Here is a 27662-nt window from a genome sequence, read left to right as displayed (position 1 = left end):
GGAAATATCGATACTCTCGATACTAGGTTTTCATGTTAAAGACTGATCATAGCGTCAATAGGATTGATACGAAAAAAGGGATTTGTTTCTCATTTCTGTTGCACCTATATGTATTTCAAGAGTAAAACTGTTTGTGTAAACAACATTCTATTGTGCATGTACTCTTTGCTTCTCCGCTGCTTTCTTGTTGTCTGCACTCAATCAGCTTCCTCCAGATCCAGCATCACCTTCTTAGTCCGACTTTCACCCAATGTCTGCAGTAAGCTCACCTCCCAGCCCTCCTGTTTACTGCTGGGGGCTGATGCGACCCTGAATTGTACTATGTATAGAACAATTTGCGCATTTGCATGACCATAGCTGTCTGTGGAAATTATGTTTAAGCCTGACTAGTTTATTCAGGCACATGATAGCAGTGATAGATCAATGAAAGTGGAAAAACAGGAGAAAGAGAACTTAAAGCTGCATCCAAAATAAGGAAGGGGAAGGAGAGAAATGCCAGACAGAGTTCACTGACACAGTCTGGTGTCAAGAGGATCAGACAAGGAATATCCAAGTATAAAGTAGCCTTATGAAATGAACATTTTAGTCAAAATTGATATTCAGTATTGGCTAATGTTAAATTTTCAGACTGTTATTGGTCATCATTAGCTTAACTGATTATTCACCTCATAAATCATGGTGCACTGCTTTCTCCTCCATAAAAAACAGACATTTTTGATTATGAAAAAAATGTATCAGTATCAATATCGGTGATTGTGGCCTTGTATTACTAGGTATCGGATCAAAACCAAATTTTGTGGTATTGCCCACCCCTAGAACGTACTGCTCTTTCTGTTCAACAACATTTGCTTTGTGGAATTTCTAAATACTTTAACTGAGAAGTATTTCTAAAGATTTAATGTGGGTTTGAAACATTGGACACTGACGCACATTTCAGTAATAAAATATCTTGCTATTTAATCAAAGGAGAAGTATGTAGGATTTAGTGGCATCTAGAGGTGAGGTTGCAGATTGCAACCAAATGAATACCCCCTCTGCTCACCCCTGGCTTTCCAAGAGTTTAGGAGAACCTACAGTGGCCTTAAGGTAATGTAAAAATGGGAAAGGTCCACTCTAGGGCCAATGTTTGGTTTGTCTGTTCTGAGCTCCTGTAGAAACATGGCGGTGCAACATGGCTGACTCCTACGACAAGGACCTGCTCCTGATGTGGATATGAAGGGTTCATTCAAAGCTACGAAACGAAATCACAACAATTCTTAGTTTGAAGTGATTATACACTAATAAAAATATAGCTATGAATATCCCATTTCTGCACATAGATCCCCCTAAATCCTACACCCTGCTCCTTTAAATGTTTGGGAATAGTGCAGGAGAGGTTAACAGAAAATGTTGAAAAGAAGACAAGTGGTAGTGACTTCCTCGCTCGTCATAGATCTTAAGGTTTAGGATTAAGGTGTGCGGGTTAGATTGTAGACTTTGAAAAGGAAACTTTGAGATGGTGATTCCCTCCCATGTCATAGTTGTGGAGATCCATCAGAGTCTGGATCGCTTCCTCTACTGATGTCATCTGGATCAAGGCCATCTTACGGTCCCTGATGAGGAAAGAGCAGAGACAAACAGTTCTATATTATGGAAAATAACCATAAAAAGTTAATATCTTGTCTGTCTGCAGTGGCTTGTTATGCTCAGCCCAGAACATAACAAACCACTGATCTCCCATGCACTAAGTACGCAAGATTTTATACGTGTAGCTTGTTAGAGCATCACCTTTTTATTTTAACAGGCAAAAATATTTAGTTGAATTTTGGTGCCTTGCAACATAATCAGAGAAATATAAATAAATCAAAAGTCTTTAGGCTGGAAATTGGGGACATTTGTGGTGTCATAAAGAGCTTTATATTGAAGTGCTTCTTACTGGAAGAACTTGAAGGCCTTGACGGTTCCTCCACTATTAGAGAACAGAAGTCGTAGATCATCCTCTCCAACTCCCTCCCTGGACATGCAAAAGACAAAATATTATCGTCTTTAAGCAGAGCACCATGACACAAAAGTGATCAATACATTTATTAAGCTATTTGCTGGGCTCAACAAAAAAATGTCTAAAATGTAATGTGACCAAAATGAGTGGTTGTAATACCGGACATTGGAGAGATGAAGTGTTGCAGAAGGAGGAAAAATGTTCTGGAAGTTTTTGGATCCTGGCTTCTTAAAGCGATGGAGTGGTGAGCCAGAAAAATCTGTCCAATAAAAACAAAATATTGACTCAATGACAGTAACAGGTTCAATTATTTAATGTCACAAAAACATTTGAAAAATATTGCAATATCTATCTTCTTATTATTATTATTATAACTTTGGCACTGTATAGTGTTGCCTTTACCCCACTCAAAAAAATCTGTGCCAAACATTAGTCAACTTAATTTATAGCACTCCACTGATTACCATTTTCTTCCTCTAGAGTGCTCCAGGGATGATGTTTTTCTGTAGGCCGACACAGAAGTTAGCATTGCACTGGTTCCCTCATCAAAAAGACTACAGGATTTTTTTATTGGATTTTGGATTATTGCCAAAAATAAGATCTACAGCAGACAAACATGTTACTTAGATGTTTAGTTCGTCAAGATAATCTTCACAAATGAACACAATTTTCATGATTATTGAAGCCTAAATGCAAATGCCAGAGGTAAAAAGTTATGTTTGGCTATAAACATGACCTAATGCCACCAACATAACAACACTGTAAAGCTGCGTTTGGCGCGGCTCAGCACAATGACGTTCTGTAGTCTCATTAAGCCACTTGTTAGCACCCACCTTTTTTACACAAGGCACATAAAAGCTTTTAAGTTCAGGACTGGGCTATTTACTGACAGTTCATGTCGAAGAACAAAACATCAAAGTCTCTTACGCCTGTGTAAACCACAGGCCTTATTTCAGGTGTCTAACCAAAAAAACACAAGGGAACTGGGAGTGCAAAAATGTTCACTCATTTCCAGGTTTTAGGACTCATAACTGGGGTACTCTATGAAAGTGTCAGACAAAACAAAAGGTATCAAAACTGATGCAGCAGAACCAGAGATACCAGGCGCCTACATTACCCACAATGCAACTCGATCACTTAATGTGGGTTGGAGGTTCGTGTTTGTTATGCTAGTCGCAGTGTGCATTCTCAAACCTTTCTTCAGAGAAACGCGTCTCTGAAGCTACTGTAGTCAGCAGAAAGTGTCTGAATTATCTCAGGTTCCAGCATAACAACCAGTGATGTTCCCAGGTCCACATCCTGCATCCCTGACACATTAAAATCTGAAAGGATGCAGTAAACTCACTATCGAAGCATCTGGTACGCACTATTATTTTTCCTTAATAATGCTGCATTATGAACATCAAGTTTGTATATAAAGCAGCGGTGTTGCGTGACTTTTAGTAAATGTTCTTCTCATGTCACAGGAAGTACTGAGAGTAAAACGTATGTTTTGGGTGTTATCATTATACTGTCAGTGTTTTTGTTCAGATGCTCTGCCCTCCATCTTCCCCTCATCGCTGAAGCTCTGTGGACCATCATGACCTGGTGCAAATTCAGCAGTGTCTGCGGCATGGCGCAAAGGTCACCGTGGACCGCCGGTAGACAATAACTGTATATTTTTAGGCAAGACAACTGCCATGCTGCAGACTACTGTTAATTGAGTTATTGCTGTGTTTCCATCAGCTTTTAGGCTCCACAGGTGGGCGTCTTGTAGCCATCCATTGGTGTGTTTCCATCGTTTTTTAGCTTTCAGTTGTGGGTGTTTAGTGGCAAACCACCGCTGGGAATAATGCCACAATAAGTCATACAGAGACATTGCTGCTTTTCCTTCCAGGATTATGCCCCCCAAACGGGGTATTTTGAGACAAAACATGATCTCTTCCTAATCAAGTGGATTATTTGCACATTAACCACAGTGTTGTTGAAACTTAAGTTTCAACCTATACATAATAACGTGCAAATGTATCATATCTGTGGTTTGCAGAAACATTAAATGCCAGCATTTTTTTCTGGCAATTACTGGTATCAATTTTTACAGTTTGTGCACATCTCACACAATATAACACAATCCCATTTTGTTATAGTGTCGATATGTTTCTTCTCAGAAAGAAAGATAATTTATTTCTCAAAATGCTAAACTACTTAATTTATACAGAAGTTTATTTACATTTATTTTTCATTTATCACATAATATCACAATCATATCATATTTGATTCAGATTTAAATTCCTTCTATGTGCACACATACCTGGCCATCAAAACTGATTCTGATTCTAAAATATGTTTCTGAAAACATCGGAGGTAAGAAATAGGCAATGCAGTGACAGACTCTTGATTCATATTTGATCAGCACTGCCTGTTTTGACAGTTTAACCACAGTTCACAAGCAATGACTGACAGCTGTGTTTGAGACTCCTTGGCTCTGATTGGTTGTTTTTGTTCATGTGCAATGTAATGCCACTAGAAGCAATATGAGGAGGCAGAGGAATATGATGTTTTTCTACAGATTATGTCTCATTTACTGCTTTGTACAGTTTCATCAAATATGACAAAAACTTATTATTTCAAAGACGATCAAGTACCGTTCCAGGTTGCAGATAACCTCTTACCTTTAGTTAGTAGTTGGTCATCCAAACCCTCTCTGGGCAAAGCCACAGTCTGATGCTTAGACAGTGTCACTCTCATCACTTTACCAAACACCTTTTGACCATTCAAGTGGCTCATCGCTACAGACGAGGAAAAACAGAAAATACGGTCAAGTTATAATCTAAAATACAGCAGTTTCACATTTGCTAAAACAGTCTCTCAGGCTGATACATCGATAGTATTAACTCCCTGAAATTGTTCTGTGGTTAAAAATGTTATTGAGGGAAGTGACTGGTGCTGCAGTGGTTTTCAACAAAAGACCTTAACCTGATTCTGCAGTGGCAACTACACTGAATTCAACACTTAATAATGTGAGAATATATAATACGTGTCTTTATTTCACAATATGGTTATGCTGAGCATAAACTGATGTAAATATAATGTCAAAAAAGCAAAACTAGCCTTTATACTGCATTGTTATCGATTTGGACAATATTTCCAGTGCTGTCAGTTTTCAAAATTTATATTGATTTCTTGACATTCAATACCTCTTAAAATGCTCGATACATATTTTAAAAAATACCCAGATCAGTGGGGCTAACAAATAGCAATGGGAATCACCAACAGCCATACAATACGATATTGCCACAATACAATATTAGTGCGAATTTATGTGTTGTAATACATATTGCAATTTATTACTTTTTTTCCAACTGTTAATTATGTCCTCAAAGGAAAACTTTGAGGACATACAACCATTTTATCTCATACAATAAACTTTTCAGTCTGTTCATCTCACTTCAATCACTTTTATTGCCATAAACTGCAACTAGTGGACGTAAAAGATATTGATTTTTATTATTTTAGCAGGCTAAAAGTTTAATTTGTATTTGTAATATTAATAATTTATGTAATAAAAAGATCAATATTTGACTCTGTATATCAATATGATATTGCCATGCAAAAATGTCCTGATATCATGCTGTATCAATTTTCCCCCCGCCCCTACTAACAAGCCTACCTCACAGGACTTAAACAATCACTTCTAAGAATAATAAGTAAGTCATCATGTCTTAATAAATCTTATTTTGTATTCCAATACTCGTGACTCATATTGCTACCGTGATAACTCACCCAGCTGAGCCTGGTTGCCATCGGACAACTGTATCAGAGCACTGTCCTTTTTGTTGTAGAGGATCTTCACCCTCTGGACATCACCATAGACTCCTGAAGGTAGAGAGAGAGCGAGAGAGGCAGACCAAGAGAGGGAGAGAGAGCAAGAGAGAGCAGGGTGGAGTAGAAGATGAGGAGGACAGAACAGACAGAGCAGGAGAGATGGAGCCGACGAAGATAAAAAAAAGGAGAGGTGTGAAGGATGGAAGGAATAAAGTTAGTGCTAGAAAGACAAATGAAAAGAAAAGATGGAATCTTCCCATTTGACTTCCACTAGAACCTCAATCAAACCGTTCTGTGTGACCGAGTGGTTTCATGTAATGACTGTCAACCAGTGAGACACCTCCGTTGAGCTTTACCATTGACATACACCTTTAGCTGTTTGGCATCTGGCCGAGTGATGATTCAGAAATCCAGCTTGAAGACTGGTGATTAAAAATGTAAAACCATAAATGGACAGTGTCAGGAAAAAAGCTTTTACAAAACCTTTTAAAGACATGCACTAACCTAAGACAGAATGGGTTGTATAAAGAAACGTAAACAGTAAATGCAAAAAGACATTTGTTTTTAGGCCTGTGATGCAGGTCATTTTGGATTTTTGAAAGATCTGTAGCTATCCTCGAGCAGTTAAATATGCAATTCAGTAAGTGGAAGGACAAAACTGTATATATTGTTGGGCTGATAGACGGTTTAATGTGACCATTATGATGTGCCTACTTCAGGTGACCGAGTGGCTGGTAATCCGAATTGCAAAACTGCAGAATAAAATGGAATGGTGAACTACGACTGCAGCTGATTAACAACATCTGGAGAAAAAGGCAAAAAGACAGGAAGAGATGCAGAGGTTTTAAGAGCTAGAATGAGTCTTACTAAGTAGACTGGACTGTCACGATCAACTTAAGTAATAATGTGGTGAAAATGAATCAAGTAGAGAGTAGTATTTTCTGTTCTGTCTCCCTGTAATGCTACATTGTGAACAACAAAAGTAATGTAAAATATAGTTTCTGATGAGAAACTTGGTGAGAAGCAAATACAGTTGTTTGAAGGAGAAATGCTTTGATGTTTTCACAGCAATACAAATAGATATTGGAGAGGGAATCGTGATATATTTCCATAATATCCATAAATAATTTCCACAAAAATCCCTACTACAAACTGCAGCTGTTTCACACATAATTTTTTCAGCATTATTAAATTTGCAGATTTGATTTGCAAAGCAGCTACAGGAGGTGCTGGCTTGACAGTCACTAACCACAGTCCTTAAAATCAGTCTAAATGTCGATTTGGAGATTTCACACCACATTTTCATTGGAACAGAGTTTTGACAACACATGAATGATTTTGGTGTCTGTGTTCTCATCAGAGATAAGCTGACCAAACAGACAATCTCCCAGACTCACTATTCTTTCATTGTAGAGACAGAAGAAGATTTTAACTCTGTAACGTACAAAATATGAGGGAGACTTGGAGATACAGAAAGATACAGAGGAATAGCGTGTCCACGACATCACTGAAGAAAGTGAACAAAACTGGATTAACAGAGAGAGATATACAGATAGAATAGTAGAGGTTGAACATACCGAAGAGGGTAAAGAGACTTTGAGGCGTGACCATCTTTAGAGAGAGAGACCGCAGAGCAGAGGACAGGAAGAGGAGGAGCATAGGAGGAGGAAGAGGAGAGACGAAGGTAGAGATCAGACCGCCCAGCGTTGGACGAGGGGGGAGGTGGTGGTTTCCATGATGATGAGGGGGTGGAGCAAAGATGGAGGGCACGGGGGAGTTGGGGAGGGGGTCAAAACAGCAAACCCAAAGTTGGGTTAGACGTTAAGAAAAGGAGAGAGGGGAAAAGGAGGTGAAACAAAATTAGGGGATACGTACATGAGAGGAGGGAGGGTTTTAAGGGAAGTGTACAACATTTTGGATATATGGCCAAATGAAGAGAAAATAAACGTGTGAAGGGAGGAGCAGAGGAGGGAAGAAAGGAGGCGGGGAAGGGAGAAAGGAGGAGAGGAGGACAAAAACCAAAGCAGAGGTCAGTAAACAGAGCATCAGTGGAACATCAACGGAGTCTGAATGATTGCTGGTTCGATTCCAAACACACACTCAAACACACATCTTCCAGTTGTTATCCCACGCACATTCCCTGCTGGATGTATTTATCAGTGAGGAAAAGAAAAAGATGGAAAGAAAATAAAAAATAATAAATTAAAGAATGGGTAAATGAATAAAGCAGGAAGTAAATAAGTGAATGAAAGAGTGAGCAGCACGAGATATAAAACCAAAAGGGGGCAGTGCCATGAAGCAGATGAACAACCAGATCACGAGGTAACTGGAGGGAACGAGTGCCAAAAGGACTACTGTGGTAGATTGAGAGATAGATGACTGGTAGATTAGACTGACGAGACACTTGTAGAGAAACTGTACATTGCTCATAAATAATGGAACAAGAGTCAAGTTGACATATTTCTCTTGATTCAGCAGGATCCAGCATCCCAAAACCTTTGAAAGGGGCACTCAGTACACTGTGTGAACAGAGTCCATAACTGATAAAAATTTGTTTGGAACATGTTAATTTACACCGCCTTCAAAATCATATCTAAGAGTCTTCACCTATTTGTCATAGACTATGTTTACATGCACACTAATATTCAGATATCAGGGCTAAAAACTTTTCCATGACTTTTCAAAGAAACCAATGATAATAATGATGTTTTTGCGAAGTAAGTTTAGGGTCCATTAGTATATTTTTGTTAGTTGTTTTGGACACTGCTGAGAAAAATAAAGTGTGTTCTTTGCTGTTTGAGATACCATGTAACTGGCCTTCCTTGGAAGTGGGAAGACTAAGTTCCCCTACACCGGGGACATAACAATGGATGTCTGAGGAAGATCTGCTCGCTCCAAATGTTACATGTCATTAAAATCATTCTAAGTGGAGCCATTTGGAATGCGGATGTATTTGTTTCTACTTTAACCAACATTTCTTCGAACCAGCACTCACTCCGTTGGATACTGGGATGTGCATGTCTGTTTTTTTAACTGTTTTTCATGAGTTGAACACAAACCAACTAGCCCACAGTTTGCAAGGCTGGGGTAGAAGATGCATGCCCAAAATAAAAGCCCATATTTCTAGTCAGAAAGAGAAACACACACTGTGTGTGATGGTTGAACAAGTTCGCCACCAGTAGAAAAATGTTTTGTGCATGTAAATGTAGTCACTGTGAAACAGTTAGCTTGTAGGTGGGCAGGTTTAAGTGTCTGTGATTCACCACCTGTGAAAACAGGGAAATGTTTGCATAGGTTGGGCAAAAGATGGTCTGCAACACAAATATTCAACCAAAATGAAGTTTGGAGGTCTATGATCATTGCCACACTACATATCAACTTAACTTAACTCAACTTAACTAACCCAACAATTTTCTCTTGTCCAGCTCAACTGCAGCTGGACAAACTGATTTATCGGCTGAACATCGGTATCAGCCAATATTTACCTTGTTCACTGCCATTGGCCTATCAACAAGATGACATTCACCAAGGAAAGAAGAAAGAAGAAAGAAGAAAACAATGATTGTTTGGCAAATGGGCTCTGTGATCTCGCTGTTGTGTGACAAGATGGTAAGTAGCAGCAGGCGTCGCAGGGACAATAGGAAACGTGTTTGGGACAAACAGAGACTGTCCCTGGGACACCGTCGGGACAAAAGGACGCAGTAAACTCACTCATTTCATCAGGGGACACACCTTATTTTTTCCCTGATAACACTACACTGCGAACAACAATTCTGTGTTAAAATCAGCAGGAGGAGAGCTGGTTAACGTACGATCTAAGCAGCCAGTGGCTGCAGCTAACAGCACATGGAGATTGCACTGAGTTACATTATGACGTGTTCAAGCTCTATTCAGTAAAAATGAGTATTGGCTGAAGGTAAATTATAACTTTCTAATGATGTGTTTCATGTAATCTTGTTAAATGTAGTTTTTGGTGAGAAACTTGAATAAAGTTCTCTGAGGGAGAAATTTGTTGATGATTTCACGGCAATATAACTAGATATCAGAGAGGGAATTATGGAATTATAATTAGTAAAAATACTTTTGAAGCAATTTTTTTAAAGAAATGTTTTTCATGTGAAAGGTTATATTAAATGTTGTTTCATAAATGAGTTTGATTAAATTCAGAGACAGTGTAACGAAAAGCTTAATTACATTAAAAGTTTTTTTTTGTGGTGTAGATTTATTTCCTTCCCTGCTGCAAAAGAGGGAAATAAATAACAAAAACAAAATAAACAATATAAAAACATCACTATCGGCTATTGAGTAAATTTTTATTTTAAACATCCGTATTAGTATTGGCCGAAAATATAGAAATCGGAGCATCCCTGGAAATAAATGACATATCCTATAATCCATAATCCCTGACAGATGTTTTACATTGAAACGTTTCGGCTGAGTCTTGCACTTAATCCACAACTTTAGAAAACTGGACCAAAACAGAAGAAATGTTTATCTCTGTTTGGAATGTACTGTATAAAACTGACTAAAATCTGAACATAGATATTAGTCTTCCCATTTGATGACACAGCAGAGAAAGGATGAACATGTGACTGAAAAACTATCCTTGGATTCAACACTCACAACATGAAGAATGGCCCACACCACACTCAACCACTACCTAGCCACTGGATTGTATTGCGGACACTCCCAAGTGTACCCAGTAGCTGCTGCTCTCAAGCTGATTGGTCACTGGAGAGAACACTATGCTGCTGCCAAACAGCCAGGATACAGCTGTTGCACCAAGACTTTACCAGAAGGGGGCAGAAGTGTCAAAACCATCACTCCGCTACAGACTCCCTCTCAACAAAGAAAGGGGCAGAGACCGACAGAGAGAAGACTCTGACAGAGAGATGGAACACACAGAAACAGATACTGCAGGTACCGAGATACAGATGAAAGAGTAGGTGCACATTTATAATTAGAGAATAAACTCAAAACTGACAGAAGAAACAGAAATCTAAGTTAAACGTGTACAAGTATGTAGGTGTTCAGTTCAGAGAAAACCACAGCATCAAAAACACAGAACCTTTCAGATCTGATAGAGAGATGTAATATGTGCAAACATTAAGTAGTTAAAAATGTTTTAAGGCATTTAAGTTTAGAGCCTGTGTCAGTCCATGGTGAGCACACACACACACACACACACACACACACACACACACAAACACTCATTAATAACCTGCACTGTGCTGAAACAGAAGAAGTCACTGAAAATGTTTTTTCTTGCTGGGAAGAATACCGTAACAGCCACAGGTTGGGGATCAGTTGATTTTCTACCACTTTGTTTCATCTTTACAGACCTGAGTTGAAAATCTGTATGTAGATCTGTTTTTTTTGTCAATAGCTTCAGTACTTTCAGTGGTATTGAATATAAAATCACAGTGATCATATCCTTTTAAACATGCTGTTTCGAAAAAGTAACAAATCATCAATACTTTTGACAACCTCAGTGTACACTGTAAAGGGGAATGATATGCAGAGGAATGTGTGTCCTGTGTGAACAATTTATCTGTGAAAAAATAGGTAAAAGTGAGTTTTCAGTGTGCAGTGTAGAAATAACGTATATCACACTGATATTTAAGATATTGTAATGCTTTTAAAAGTTCAGACAACTAATAGTTTGAGATGATGTACTATACTTTGACACTCTTAAATCTACCATAATTACAATACCCGGACTATATCTAGATGGAGGGTGCACAATAAATCATGCTGGAAAGTGGACTAAGCATACACACACTTACACACACTTACACACACAGATTCACATTACTATCAACTCCAGAAAATCAACTAGTAGTGTCTGTTAGTTGAAATGAAGACTTAAAGCAGAGATTGCAAACACTCGGTGTCACAGTTTTGCTTATGGTTAGTGTACCTCTTCATTTAGGTTGGATGCCAACAGAACTCCGGACACCCCAGACCCAGACAGAGCAACACGACCAGCAGCTGCTGCCGCTGCTGCTGCAGCACTCAGCGGACTAATGGCTCCTGTTAGGAAAGCACAAGACAATAAACAGGTCAAACATGTAACACAGCAGCAGAAAAGCAGATTAAAACATTAACATTAAAAAGACTAACAAGCTTGTTAAAGGATAACTTCGGTATTTTTCAACCTGGGCCCTATTTCCCCATGTGTACAGTACAGGCCAAAAGTTTGGACACATCTTCTCATTCAATGCGTTTTCTTTATTTTCATGACCATTTACATTGTAGATTCTCACTGAAGGCATCAAAACTATGAATGAACACATGTGGAGTTATGTACTTCACAAAAAAAGGTGAAATAACTGAAAACATGTTTTATATTCTAGTTTCTTCAAAATAGCCACCCTTTGCTCTGATTACTGCTTTGCACACTCTTGGCATTCTCTCCATGAGCTTCAAGAGGTAGTCACCTGAAATGGTTTCCACTTCACAGGTGTGCCTTATCAGGGTTAATTAGTGGAATTTCTTGCTTTATCAATGGGGTTGGGACCATCAGTTGTGTTGTGCAGAAGTCAGGTTAATACACAGCCGACAGCCCTATTGGACAACTGTTAAAATTCATATTATGGCAAGAACCAATCAGCTAACTAAAGAAAAACAAGTGGCCATCATTACTTTAAGAAATGAAGGTCAGTCAGTCCGGAAAATTGCAAAAACTTTAAATGTGTCCCCAAGTGGAGTCGCAAAAACCATCAAGCGCTACAACCAAACTGGCACACATGAGGACCGACCCAGGAAAGGAAGACCAAGAGTCACCTCTGCTTCTGAGGATAAGTTCATCCGAGTCATCCGCCTCAGAAATGGCAAGTTAACAGCAGCTCAGATCAGAGACCAGATGAATGCCACACAGAGTTCTAGCAGCAGACCCATCTCTAGAACAACTGTTAAGAGGAGACTGCGCCAATCAGGCCTTCATGGTCAAATAGCTGCTAGGAAACCACTGCTAAGGAGAGGCAACAAGCAGAAGAGATTTGTTTGGGCCAAGAAACACAAGGAATGGACATTAGACCAGTGGAAATCTGTGCTTTGGTCTGATGAGTCCAAATTTGAGATCTTTGGTTCCAACCGCCGTGTCTTTGTGAGACGCAGAAAAGGTGAACGGATGGATTCCACATGCCTGGTTCCCACTGTGAAGCATGGAGGAGGAGGTGTGATGGTGTGGGGGTGTTTTGCTGGTGACACTGTTGGGGATTTATTCAAAATTGAAGGCACACTGAACCAGCATGGCTACCACAGCATCCTGCAGCGACATGCCATGCCATCCCATCCGGTTTGCGTTTAGTTGGACGATCATTTATTTTTCAACAGGACAATGACCCCAAACAAACCTCCAGGCTGTGTAAGGGCTATTTGACCAAGAAGGAGAGTGATGGAGTGCTGCGGCAGATGACCTGGCCTCCACAGTCACCGGACCTGAACCCAATCGAGATGGTTTGGGGTGAGCTGGACCGCAGAGTGAAGGTAAAGGGGCCAACAAGTGCTAAACACCTCTGGGAACTCCTTCAAGACTGTTGGAAAACCATTTCAGGTGACTACCTCTTGAAGCTCATTGAGAGAATGCCAAGAGTGTGCAAAGCAGTAATCAGAGCAAAGGGTGGCTATTTTGAAGAAACTAGAATATAAAACATGTTTTCAGTTATTTCACCTTTTTTTGTGAAGTACATAACTCCACATGTGTTCATTCATAGTTTTGATGCCTTCAGTGAGAATCTACAATGTAAATAGTCATGAAAATAAAGAAAACGCATTAAATGAGAAGGTGTGTCCAAACTTTTGGCCTGTACTGTATGTGTGCGTATGATTCATAGGTTCAACTCACTTCAAAATTGGTTCAGTATTGAGGGAGGCGGATGCAGCCGGCAGCCGCGAGGTAGATAGGGGGACAAATGCGTCCCGTATAAGTTTGCGTATTAAAAGTGCTTTTTTCGCCACTGACCGGTTCAGATCGCCAGTGTTATCTCTGTAAATAGCATACTAAGCGTTTCGAACATTGTTTATATAACATTACCTCCACTGTGTCTGTAGCTCTCTCTACTCGTGGGACAGCTGTTTTCTTGAGGAAGAGGTGTTTTGGGATTGGATGTCTTCTCTTCTTCGGCTGGCAGTAGTCATCTTGGGAGAAGTGAGCACTGCAGACCCGATGGTCTGCAAGGCGCAGTGTCTGGACAGGAGTGTTAGCATCCATTTGTAGCACAACTAGCCACAACTTCAGCATCTCGCCGTCCGACAAAGGCAGCCTATGAAAGCTGTACGGGGTGTTCTTGCAATTTGGATAAGCACAAACACGAACCATTGTTTTCAATCGATGCAGTAAAACTCTCAACTGTACTCCGGGACAACCAGCGCCACTCTGAGCAGCGCTCAGCATGGCTCCTCTGTTTTCTTCCGGCAACAAGCAAAGCTCTCATGAGATGACGTCACACACAGCCGGGAGGAGGTGAAGGGTCAGGGAAACGCTTAGTATGCTATTTACAGAGATAGCACTGGCGATCTGAACCGGTCAGTGGCGGAAAAAAAGCACTTCTAATGCGCAAACTTATATGGGACGCATTTGCCCCCATATCTACCTCGCGGCTACCGGCTGCATCCGCCTCCCTCAATACTGAACCAATTTTAAAACGAGTTGTACCTATGAATCACACGCACACATACACATGGGGAAATAGGGCCCAGGTTGAAAAATACCGAAGTTATCCTTTAACGTCAACTGCAACAATGGAAAAAGATGAATACTTCCTTCTGTAAGTACACTTAACAAATTCTAAATGACAGAAATATTGTCAACAGAAATGCATTACATTCAGCTCTGTTTAACAATTACCGCAGAGTGCTTCAGCATAAAAATGCATCCATAGAAATGTAAATGAAAAAAAGAAATAACGATATTCAGATTAGGGATGGTGATGTGCTTGATGCCATGATAGTATGTTAAATGTTATTTCAGCTTGGTTACCTTCAAGTAAAAAAGCTGGTCAGCTTTTTGTCAGTTTTACAATAAAACCTATGCAATCTCATCACTTATCAAAACATACATTACAGTTGACATGTACATTGAAAAAGTTGCATTTGATGCAGCAGAGAATTCAGCAGACCAACAAAGCTGCTTAAACATAATCTACACTCTAATGCAGAAGCCATTATATAGAACTTAGCAGTTCAAGCATGATGTTTGTGAACTGGGTTATAAGACTCAAATCCTTGATCACTCATTCCCATCTACCCTAATGAAGTACTCCATGTAATAAACAATTAAACACTCTCCTAATTATTCATAATTAAACCTAAATTACATACAAAGAGAACCTGAAAAAAGGAAAAGCCTAGTGGGATTCCAGAACTTTCAGATCATCTATTATAGGTCACCATGCAGTGAAAATGACATTTGTTTTGTAGGCTTGATTCTTTTTATTTACATTTAACTTAGTGATACTTGAGAAATACACATTAGTATTGCATTTTGTTATGTCCACTGAAACTAACACAGGTATATACTGTAATTCTGGGGGGCAGGAGTTACTGTGATATGAGGGGAGGGGCCATGCATAAACAATTAAACCAACAATGCAATTACTATCATTTCAGCTAAATCATCTTATCCCACTTACATGGCAAGTTCATTAAATATTTATCTTAGGATTATGACTTCAATGAACTCAAACTTACTGTACTTTTGGTGCCGATACACAGATAAAGTAACTTGCACCACAAAAGCCTTTTTCCACTTAAGTTTGGAAGCTGTTTGAAGTACTTAATAGCTGAGAAACCTCAATTTAATCAAAAATTCTTTAAATTCTAAGCAAAGACAAAAAAAATTGGAGTCTGACATCTGATTAAAATATCTCATTACAACTAATTCAGGGTAATGATTTCCAGTGGACAAGCAGGGGAATACGTAATATAGCAGACTATTGTACCCAGCCACTTACACAAGAACTAAATTCCCTCTAATCCCCAGTCCTAATACCAGTATTTGCCTCATCTATTAATTTAGCAGTCATATTAACCAACCACTGAAGCCATGAGATAAAACCTTTTTCTCATCCCTGACACATTCAGACAACTCTAGCAGGACATGGCAATAGACAGGACAGCGGCATAACTGAAAACAGCAGACAGAGTGATGGAAAACAGAATTAAGACAAAAATAAAAGGTAGATACCTCCACCCTGTGAGAGGGAGAGAGAAGATGAGTAACCTCCTCCACTAGAGTAGGAAGCTAGCGCTCCAGATGGGGTACCTATAAGACAATGACAACTAGATTTAAACCACAGAACACTTATCTAACCTAACACCAAAGATTACAATTAGCAAAAGAAACCAAAGCTGCCTAAGTGAGTAAAATATTAAAACTATAACAGTATATACCATAATGAATAAATAATGTCGATATGTCAAATATTTATCTAAAACTACACATGTATGAAGCTGGTTTTATAGCTAAAACTCATTTCAACTAATTATCCTGCTCTCAAAAGATGATATTTAGTAAAATCACATTAATAAAATAAAAGCATGTATGTGTTGCAGTCACTTCCCTGTTCCAAAACTTTCCAAAATGTTTTTTAAATCCACAAACAAATTAATGAGCTCCTTTATTTGGAACAATACCTCCCCCAGAATAGCTTTCAATGAAGTCTAAAGTGTAAGTGTAAGTGTAAGTCTAAGTCTAAGTCTTAAGTCTAAGCCTAAAGACTGATTAGTTGGGTACAAAAACAAAGAACTGTCTCCCTTCCTCATTAAACGCTTTACCATTTGTTAATGATATAAATGCCCTTAACCCAGTATTAAGCACCAATGTAATTCACAACACTCTTCGAGCACGGCTGGATATATTTTGTGGATCTGGTCTTGGAATCTCTATGTTAGCTCCTCTATCCTCCAACCCAGACCTGCCACCCTCAACTGGAAGGTCCTTGCTTACGAAGCGGAAAGAATATATACAAGAATGTATACATCAGTTTCAACAACTGTTTACTGATGGTTCCCTTAAATCTTTCTCAGATTTAAGAACAGAATTTGGAATTCAAAAACAGTAAATTTGTATTTACTACTCTCAAAAAGCAAGACGACTATCCCTGGGGTTGTCAAGGATGGAGGAGATTCTGGAGAGCTCCACATAACTGAAAGGGAAAATTTCCCAAATCTACATTGCTCTGTTAGAACATCACTGCTCCCCCTTGATCCCACTGAAGACTGTATGGCAGAAGGTTTTGGGCTGTGAGTTTAGTGATGATCAGTGGCAAAGTATAGGCCAAAATGCCTTCACTTCATTGTCTTGCAACTTAATACTTAAACAGAATTACACATTTATGCACAGGATGTATCTATCCCACTACATTTGAGTAAGATTTATCCAAACTCATCCTCTCAATGTCAGAGATGGCTCTGTTTCGAATACTGATATGCCTCTCTATAGGCTATAGCGAGTATTCTTGATTGTTCGTGAACAAGAAACCTCTTAATATGTTTTTTTTCTCTTTTATGATGCACCATCACTGATGCACACTCAGAGGGTTGTTGGAGGGCATTAAGGTCCACTTAGCCTTTGTGTTTACTTATTTGGGATGACATTTAACATGTTAAACCTTCTGTACCAAAGCAAAAACAGAGGTGGAGTGGAAAAGGTGAGGATGCATTGGTCAGAATGGTGCTGAGTCATAGAGGTCTGTCTTTCCCAGGAGAACTGTCTTTGGCAGCACTACTGGCAAAAGAATGACAGTAAAGTATTATGGTTTCCCCGAAGGGAGGGATGAATGGATGTGGTGTGGATAAATAAAGAAAGAGGTGTATTTACCCAACAAAGAATGATCCTTGTTGGCTGACTCTCCATCTCCGGTAGGCAGGTCAGGTCTGGTGTAATCTCGGCTCTTATCGTTGTTGTATTTGACATTGAGGTTGACCAGTTTACTGAAGTCTATCCGCAGAGTACAGCACGAATTATAGATGTTCTGTCCATCCAAAGACTGACACAGAAGGTGTGAAAAGGGGAGAAAGAATCACGATAGTGTTTAAATGTATATTTATTGACAAACAAACAATCTTTATATGGAGCCCTTAAGATTCGTTTTTTTTTTAAATTGTGCCCAAGATATACAATAAGAGGGACACTTCATAGCTATGACTCAAGCAGGCTAACATAAAGGTCCAGCTCAAATGTCAAGAATATTGCAAGGGCTGAAAAGAACAATGTAAACTGCCTAATTTGAATGTTGGGCACTAACAGGCAGAATGAAACAAAATACCTCTGTTAATTCACTGAGACTGAATCTGAAATGTAAATAATCTCCTTTAAAGAAGACTGGATGTTATGTTCTACCAATACTGGACATGAACTTGGACATATCTAAATTTTTCAACAAGGGATTTTCATATAAAAAGGCAATATTTTGGGTGCATCAAATACTAACATCTCCACTGTGCTTCTTTGTTAACTCTGTATAATGTAATGAAAAGGAAAAAAAGGAGAAGCTGTTTTACCCTCTTTTACCTAAAAGAAATACAGTAAAGGCTATGGTTGCTGTCACAATTTCACTTCAGGCCCTGCTCTTTCAGAGACAACAGCTAAGGCTCATATCCCTGTGACACACTATCAAAGCCTTGAAAAACTGAAATTGTTTAATGCTAAAAAAAAATAACCACAGATCTGTCCATCTGTTGTTGCAATTTTTAACTGGTTGCTGGCTGGTAGCCAGAATTTTCATATGTGTGTCATCCTACCAGTTTAGCTTGCTGTGCATTCACGGGGTCGCTGAACTGCAGAAGAGCCTGAAACTGGTTGTTCTTGGTGAAGGTTATAATCTTCATTACGGTCCCAAACTTACTGAAGATCTGAAAGAATCAAATAATTCATAGAGATGAACACAGAAACATGTCCAGGGTTGATTTGAGTAACAGTTCACCGACTTCATTTTAATTTGCTTTGCTTGTGATGTTTTTAACGTCAAGGTCATTCATCAAACATTAAGAACTATGCTTCATACCCACTGTCCTCCCAGCAGCACAGAAGATCTATACAATCAGCACAGTTTTAAGGTGGACACCCAAGCGGAGTGTCACCAATTCAGTATCTGACCAGATATTTCCCCTTCTGTTCCTGAGATATGACACTGAGTAACACGGAGTAAAAGTGTTTTATGCAGAACATTATGATGACACAGTGAAGCTGACCTTTGACCTTTTGCATATACAATGTCATCACTTCATTTCTTTATCCTGTTAGATATTTGTGTGAAGTTTTGTCACAATTAGCATATGAATTATTGAGTTGTGGCCAAAACACTCTGACACACTGACCTTGACTTTTGACCAAACAATTATAATCAGTTTATTCATCAGTTCAAGTAGACGTTTGTGTCAAATTTGGAGACATTTACTTAATGTGTTTTTGAGATAACGCATTCACAAGAATGAGCCAAATGCAAGCTAACAGTGACCTTAACCTTTGAACACCAAAATTCAATCAAGTTAACTGTTGAGTCCAAGTGGATATTTGTGCCAAATTTTAAGAATTCTCTCGTGGTAGGCTTCAGAGATCACATTCACAAGAATGAGACAGATAAGGTTACATAAACCTTCACCTTTAACCACCAAATTGTAATAAGTTCATTGTTGAGTCCAAGTGAATGTTTGTGCCAAATTTTAAGAAATTCCGTCAAGGCATCGTTGAGATAGCATGTTTATAATGCCCCTGGCTATCACTGGAGCGGAGGCTTAACCAACCAAAAAAAAAAAAAATCTTGACTATGGGGCTGTGTGTACCAATCTGAATTGTGGTTCAAATAACATGTTAAGGTTTTACCTGTTGCAGAACATCCAGTGTCACAGGATAAAACATGTTATCGATAATAATTCGCAGAACAGGGCTGGGGGGTGGAGCGAGGTCCAAAACTCCAGGGTCAGAGGATGGAGAACTTCCATCCTGCACTGCTGAAACTGCCTGCAACACTGCCTGGGCCCTCTGGGTGGAAAGAAAGAAGACTAGATCAAAACCTTGTATGTAGCTGGACTGTGTATGAATTGCTAGAGGGCCTTTAATTTGAAATTAGGCCTTTTAATTTGAAACAGGAAGTGGCAGCATATATTCAGTCATTTCACTATGACTCTCTTACAGCACTGGCCCTGTTGTTGCGGTCCAGCCACAAACTTCATGTAAATACATGTTAAAATGAAGAGCAGTACACTTAGACACAGTCACACAGCAAAAGGGACCTGCTTGCTCTGGAGATGTACCCACTGATCATTTAACAAAACCCTCCTCTCCCCTCTTTAGCTCCAGTTGGGGATGTACGTCCTAATGTGACTGGTGGAGGCTGTGAAGCCATCAGCCACTATCAGAGCCAAGTACTGCAATACCAATAGTTTGTAAAATGTTCTATTACCAAAAAGAATATCTTGTTAATGTGGCGTGCATGTCTCTTATTTTCAGTTTCCCCTCATAATGGTGGTGGCATCCATCAGACAGTGTAACATGAGGGCTTATAGTGAATAACATTTAAATAAATATCAGGCTTGTTTCAAACAGACACAGCTGTTCCTCAGACAAATAGCTAAGATAATCCTCTCTTTCCTCCGTCAAAAAGTGCCATTTTTAACGCAGCTGGCTAGGTAGCTAGCTAGCTTGCTAATTCCACCATGCTTTTACGCTAATGTTACAGTGACAGAAAATGAGCTAACAAAGTTGTCACTCATCTGATGATAGCCATATGCTTTCCTATGCCATGACAAGAGTGAGTGGATGAAGCTTTAAGTTGTTAAATTTTACTAATGTAGTAGCTAGCTAATTAGATAGCTAGCTTGCAAATTCCACCATGGTACCATGCTACATTGGTTACGGAAAATGAAGCGTACAGTTAATACAGGACTGTCAGCGTCCACAGCTCTGTCAGCGCCTAGTCATTTCAAATGAGCAAGAGCCAATAGAGAAACACCAAAACTTATGGTCATAACTCACTCCAACCAATGTGTATCTCACTCAGTCAGTCACTGACTGAGTTTTATGTTTATAGGGCTGGCCTGGCAGCTGTGGTTGAGGCAAAAACAAAGGATACATAATGGTGGAGGCATCAAGTGCTACATCACTCTAACCATAGTTAGAAGGACAGCACTTGGTGTATAAAAATATCTACATTTATACCTGGTTCAGAGCTGAGTCCGTTTTCAGTTCCTTATGGTTGGAGTACTGGATGAAGACAGGAGTGTTTCTGACCTAAATGGAATAAGATCAATACAAAAAACAATTCGGTTAGTAGCTCTTACAACAGAAATAAATAATAATGTGTAATAGGAATGCACACTTAGTATTTCAGACCTGTGGTGTGACAGCTGTATAGTAGTTAACCATAGTAATGGCTGCTTCTTCTGTACCCAACTCCAGAAATGCCTGGTGGAAAAACAAAGGAATATTGAGCTTCAGCAGAACAACAAATCACTTTCAGGAAAATCACTTAAACTTAAATGTAAACAGAGGACTGTTGTTTCATCTTCATCTCAAAGTATTGGTTGGTGGTATGGAGTTCTGCCACAGTTTACCTGGTTTTTCCCCTTAAGCATCAGTATGTTAGTGACCTTTCCAAAGGGCAGCCCCAAGGCAATGACTTCAGTCTCTGACACTTCATTTGGAAGTTTCCTGATGTGGAGAACTCTGGAGGGAGGGGATTCATCCAGACGCTGTTTCTTACTGTCACTACCGTTTGCTGAACATGAAAATAATAATAATAAATCATGACAACACAACTCTAGATAAAAAATTAAATCAGAGTAAAGCACAAATGTAAAATGAATGATGACTAAGCTCCAATTAGCTGCTTTAGTTTCAGGGTCCTGGTATTGTACGTGTGGGCCCACACACTGACTATGTTTCCATGCACAAATTATTCAGATTTTTACCCTTATTCTGAAAAAGACAGCATTCCTACCAAGCTGTTTACATGGCTAATGAAAATGAATATTTACCTAAAATTCCTGTTTTTATGCAGCCATGCATACTCCAATTCACCTGCCCTAACATGTCGTTTATCACATCAAAACATGAAAAATGGGACAGCTGGAGCCACTCGTGCCATTTTGCATCTTTTCAAGGTCTATCACCAGTGGCGGCCCTGTTCAACTGAACGATCATTTTCCCTCTTTCATTCCTCTAACCACCTTCTTGAAAAGGTTGACATTGCCATAATTGTGCATATCCAAAAACCTGTTATTATCCAAGTTTTTCATTATGTTTAAAAGTAGGTGCGTTTCTCCTTCTAACCAGAAATGTGGGCTTTTCTTTTGGGCATGCATCTCTACCCCAGCCTTACAAACTGCCAGTGATTTGGTCTGTGCACATTGCCTTCATGACAACACACAGAGCTGAGTGTAAGATGCTTGAGGCCGTGTGTCGCAAACTGCGGTACAAAATCCAGTTGAGACGCATATTTGTAATGTGCTCTATACATGTCCAAATAATGCTTCTAAAACCTGGCTAATACCAGCGTACTCCACGTTTTTATTTGACATTGCTTAATTCGGAAAAAGGTCTATTAGGTCTAAGGAATATTCAAACAGAACATGCTGTTTACATGACCCTCATTAAATTCAAAATGTTGCCCTATTTGGAATAATAGTGGAATATTAGTGTGCATGTAGTCATGGCTCACCAGCACCACCATAACTAATATCAGTAATTTTCTTTTTAGTGGACTACTCTATTATTAGGTTGACAGAAAGTAATGTGCACTTATTTTAATACTCAAGTTATTGTCTAAGTCATATTTCAAGGAAATAAATTAAAAAAAATATTTAAATATTTCCCAGTTCCTGCTTCTCAACTGTCTGTTTGTTTGTTTCATCTTTAGGTTTCTGAGTGACAGTGAGAAAGAACAAGCCATCCGTTGATATCACTTTGGGCTTCAGGAAATGCTGACATTTTGTAGACCAAATGATTTATCAGTCAATTCAGAAAATAACTATTTCTGTAACTAGATGCAATTTGTCAACTTACAGATCAAGACAATTTATCACAATTTAATGGCTTAAAAGAATACTTTGCCAGTTTTCAACCAGCTTTGTGTCACAACAATGTTCGACGTATGTGTAAACTTCCCTCCATCTAACTAGTCCCTAGATATCCCTTTGTTAACACAGTCAGAACTCCACTGGATGACCCAAGTATTGCTGCCTCTTGGGCTGTTGCTTAAACTACAGGCTGTACTTCCGCATTTTCATATTGTCCGCCACCCATCACTACAAACACAATGAGTTTCTCTCTCTTGAACTCAGCGCAAACTCCTATCAAACATTAAACCTAGCCAGCGCTGATCAAATATAAATATATATATACTGCATTGCCTATTACTAACCTAAAATGCCTTCAGGAACATATTTTAGTCCACGGTTTAGCTGTAGTAGTAAGAGTTTCTGAACAGAAAGTGGACAGCATACTGTTTCCTGCATAGTGAAAACAGAGGAAAAAACTGAGATCTAACAGTAAAACTAGGGAGTGCTGATCAAATATAATCCAAGATTATGTAACTGAGTTTTATATTTCTTGCCACAAATAGCTATTTTCAGAAACATGTTTGACTGTAATTCGACATTGTTTGTCACCAGCCGCCCAGCATTGTGTCAAACAGACAAATTCACATTACATCACCTACCAACTGGAGCATTTATTGGTCCAGTACTAGGGTTGGGTACCGTTCATAATTGAACCGATATGGTACCGGTACTGGTATCTGGAATTCGGTACCGGTACCAACTTTTACTTTTTAACCCTATGGGCCCTAGGCCTTTTTGGGGTATTTTTACTGCCTTTACTTTTAAGCTCATATCACAGTCATTATAAAGGCTACATACACATGCTATATCTTGTTTCTTTCGGGACAATCTGGGCCAACCAGATTTGCCATCATTCCATGTTCTTCTATGTGCCTGTATTTTATATTAATTTTTATATCAATGAAAAAAACAAATCTGTGTGCCTAAATTCTTTACATTTTTACATGTATCTCAGCATAGCAAGTTGGAAAAAGACATATTCTGCCATACATGAAGAGGGGAGACTCTCTCTAATCTGGCAATATAAAAACCATGATGCTGGGACATTCTGTCACTTCACAGCTGTCCAAAACATGTGGTTTGTGCCAGGCAGACATGATTGCCAGTATTTTTTCATTATTGCAAGAAATTCCATTGACTCATTCACAAGTCAAAAATGTTCCCCTCAATGTATATGGCGAGTACGGCCCTGTCAGCATGCATAATTAGGCTACTGTTGTCTGGGTGCGCAAAGGTGAAGTGGCTGGTCTTGCCATACAAAGTTGGATGGAGTGTCAACTGGACAATATGGAGATATTTGCATCTTGCATCTCCTGCGCTTTCATGTGATATGCGTGGCATTTCTGTGCGAGCCTGCGTTTGCGAGTAATCCATCCAAGAGTAATGTGTGTGCAAAGCTGTATGAAAGCTCTGTTATACATCATTTTATTGTAATTGAAAACGCTGTGAAAACATTGGATTACCAACACTGTTTCGCTGATATGCGTGGCTTCTCGCTATGACGCATGGTGGTGGAGAAAATCCACAGAGAAGAACAGGTGTGAATTTGGACGCACTATGTGTCGTTCGAGCCCATAGTCTAAACTTCTCAGTTTGAACATTTTATTGAGAACATTTAGGAACAGTGCTGCACGTTAACTTTTGTCTGCACATTGTTTCTGTCACCATTGTTGCTGAGTCTGAGGTGCCAGTCATGTGCTCTCACTCCACCTCCACCTCAGGTACCGAAATTTGGCACCGTTTCATTTTAAGTGAATCGGTACTCGGTAGTACCGACGTGAATCAGTACCAAGTACAGAAAGTACCGAGTTTCAGTACCCAACCCTATCCAGTACAACACTATGCATTCTGGTAATCATAGGTTTCTACCTTGGGCAAAAGTGAATGTTCCTTGGGTCATTACAGCACCAATTTCAAAAGTATTTGCATCTTTCTACTGCAAAGACAGCCCAGTTTTATGAAAAGACCATCTTTTCAGCAGTGAAATACTACTTTAAGCAACTTCACTCACACCCTTTCATTTTAAAACAAGAATTTTCTCAAAGCGTGTAAAATGGGCTTTCCTCAGCATTAAATGTGCAAATTTTAAAAAATACACATATTTTTCAGTCTCTACTGAAAACATTGCTTTCCTCTGATTTTCACCATGCCAGTCCATTTCTGACCATTTTGGTGCCCTTGGCAAGACTTGCACTGGCATCCCTATGGGCTTTGATCTTTTCATAGCCAAATGCCTTTCTTGTACCTCTGATTTGACTGGGTCATTTCATAAGTGTACAGAAACACCAGAACATTCACATTCTTACTTATGAGTCTGGTTTTAGTCCTAATCAGGATGTAGTGTTTAAATGTAACACACAGTAACTTGGTGATTCAGCCCCCTTCATACATGATGATTCTAATATTTATTCAGGTTTCTGGTCATCTCTGCAGGCATGTCATTCCCTCATCCAATTGTCAGACAGCCTCTGTCATTTCTGCACCCACTGAGGTTCTGATACCACCCATTAAACTCTCACTGACCACCACTTTCCCATATACAAAACATTATGGATTGCAGCTTTAAGTGATTAAGTGGGTTGTGTTTACTAATTAAATCCAAGTTCAGATTTAATTTACCAGTCATAGAGTTGGGGCTGCTACTGTACATGTTGAGCTCATCTGAGCCTCTCTGGAAAAAAAAGGAAAATAAGTTAAACTATCATTTACATTACATTTGCATATATGTACATTTACATTACTTAAAGGCAATGCAAACCATAACATTCAACTGCAAAAAATTGACAAAATTGCAAATTTTACTTTCAGCTTAATAAAATTATCACACCATTTGTCATTTTTTACCATCCATCTGTAACACAATTTTTAGTATATTATTTTGTAACATCACAGCCATTACTTATCAGTTTTAAATCTATTCACCTGCCCTAAGAGAAAATGTGTAAACTACGTACATTCAGTCAATTTGTGGACAAAGTTACGAAGAGCTAGTAAATGCAAGTCTGTTTAGGTATAAATTGTAAAAAGTAAGTCTGCTTGCCTTCACACCAACCGCAACATCACTGTCAATGGAGAGAATGCAGGGAAATGAAGAATGAGAACAACAAACAAATAATGTTACTTCAAATTTTTAAGGAAAAGAAAAAAGAAAAACATCACCAAATCTGAGATTAAAATAGTGATATTTCATCAAAATAACTTTATTCTATGTCTGGTTTAAAATGTGGCCAAAAATAAACCATTTGTACCAACTAACCAGCATGCACAACAAGACTGAAAACCCAAGGCTTTATTCAACTCCAGGATTCTGTCAACTTACCCTTTCATACATAAAAGGGTAAGTTTTAAAAATCTAAACTAATTTATGGTGGAGGGAGGGTCATGAATTTTCCCCAAGTCACTTAGGGAGAATCAAGGAAAAAATATTTGTATCTTCAGGGAGGGTTAAAAGAAGAAAAAAAAGTCACACCCCAGCCACCCCCTCCTCTGATAAGTAAAGAACAGTCCCTACATAATATCACAATTCATTCTTAGATATTTCACTCTCTACGCCACGCAAATGTAAAAATCAAGCTACTCGGTTGCTTTTTATTATTTTATAATGCCTTTTCCCCGTTACTTTATATGTCTTTTGTGTCGACTGCACATATGGTACACAATGTGTCAGTCACATGCTGTCGTGATTAGTGCGCTGTATACAATAAGCCGGCGGAGGTCGCGTGCAGCATTCATTAGCTCCAGACAAAGGACGACGTGACAGGTGGGCGTAACATGTCGGCTGTGACATGGTTCATTAATAACACACAGGGCTAGTAGCTTTCGCCACTTATGCTAACCGACAGCAATTGTCGCAATCATCGTAAGAACATTTAATCCCCACATTTTCCCCTTATCGGCAGCTAAATCGGTCTAAACGTAGCTATCATCAACGTTCCTTTAACGCACAAGAGAATGTGACATGCTGAACTGGATTTTTACCTTTTGCCTACAAGCCTGCTACCTGTCACTCTACCGAAGTTGGAAGACCCAGATGATACATAAAACATGCTCTTTTATACAAATGTACGTTAGCCTGCAAGCAAAACAACACTGAACTACCACATTTCTTGGTTGAGACTTTGTGTTGTTGGCTAGCTAACGTCATGTTCTTCGTAACGTACAGTATCGAGGTTGCAGCTGAGCTAACGGTTAGCGTATCTCAAATTGGGCACGGGGAAAGGCTCACTCGGTCTATGTCACATGCACAGCTGTGGAAGGTCTACCTAGAAGCAGCAGTTGTAATGTAAACAAATGTACCCGTCCATTGCAGCTCTTTGTCCTCTTCTGTCTGTTGATAGTTCAGCACAATTCGATGCCTGGACAGTGTAAGCAAAATGGGGGGCGGGGGAGGGGGAGTTCCGCCTCCTCCTTCTTCTTCGTGTTTTATTGACGGCTGGCAATCCTGCCTTTAGGCGCATTACCGCCACTTACTGGACTGGAGCGTGAAGCAGATTGGCAAGAAATAACATAGAAAAATAAATAAATATATTCTCTCTATTCCTGTTACTCTTAAGTAATCAAATAGAAGCTCGCGTACTTTCCTTGATGTCTTCCCCAGTAGATTCCCCGATTTATAACTGTGCTTATCTTCAGTTAACCCTGTTATTAGCTCCCTTCTTTCCTCATCATATCTGCTACAATATATTAGTACATTTTTGACTGTTTCCAGTTTGTTACAGTGTGTATGTCAGTCCCAGGGTCTAAATTTGTCCTTAAAGTTACAATGTGTATTTTTTCGGGTTGTTTATTAGCAAATATCAACTATTGCTTTTATAAA

General features: G+C 39.2%; 1 protein-coding gene across 1 annotated transcript; it reads right to left on the bottom strand.

The window, feature by feature from the left end:
• Positions 1-474: 474 nt before the first annotated feature.
• LOC117271690 (polypyrimidine tract-binding protein 2-like) lies at positions 475-27240 on the bottom strand. The gene is made up of 17 exons (XM_078172912.1): positions 27143-27240; positions 25887-25908; positions 25466-25517; positions 21341-21504; positions 21120-21191; positions 20946-21017; positions 19611-19769; positions 18530-18640; positions 17607-17775; positions 15972-16049; positions 11703-11815; positions 7360-7393; positions 5741-5833; positions 4630-4746; positions 2138-2237; positions 1916-1993; positions 475-1592 (listed from the first exon to the last, which is right to left on the bottom strand). The coding sequence occupies exons 1-17, from the start codon at positions 27148-27150 to the stop codon at positions 1463-1465; spliced, it is 1572 nt and encodes a 523-aa protein (XP_078029038.1). The 5' UTR covers positions 27151-27240; the 3' UTR covers positions 475-1462.
• Between the last annotated feature and the right edge of the window lie 422 nt (positions 27241-27662).

The sequence above is a fragment of the Epinephelus lanceolatus genome, chromosome 12 (assembly GCF_041903045.1).
Source record: "Epinephelus lanceolatus isolate andai-2023 chromosome 12, ASM4190304v1, whole genome shotgun sequence".
Taxonomy (NCBI): Eukaryota; Metazoa; Chordata; class Actinopteri; order Perciformes; family Serranidae; genus Epinephelus; species Epinephelus lanceolatus.
This window is presented reverse-complemented; position numbering and strand designations above follow the sequence as displayed.

Coding starts and splice junctions, on each gene's coding strand:
- LOC117271690 (XM_078172912.1), bottom strand. Junction 21,018..21,119: donor ATACAGCTGTCACACCACAG/GTCTGAAATACT, acceptor TATTCCATTTAG/GTCAGAAACACTCCTGTCTT. Junction 18,641..19,610: donor CACTGGATGTTCTGCAACAG/GTAAAACCTTAA, acceptor TGATTCTTTCAG/ATCTTCAGTAAGTTTGGGAC.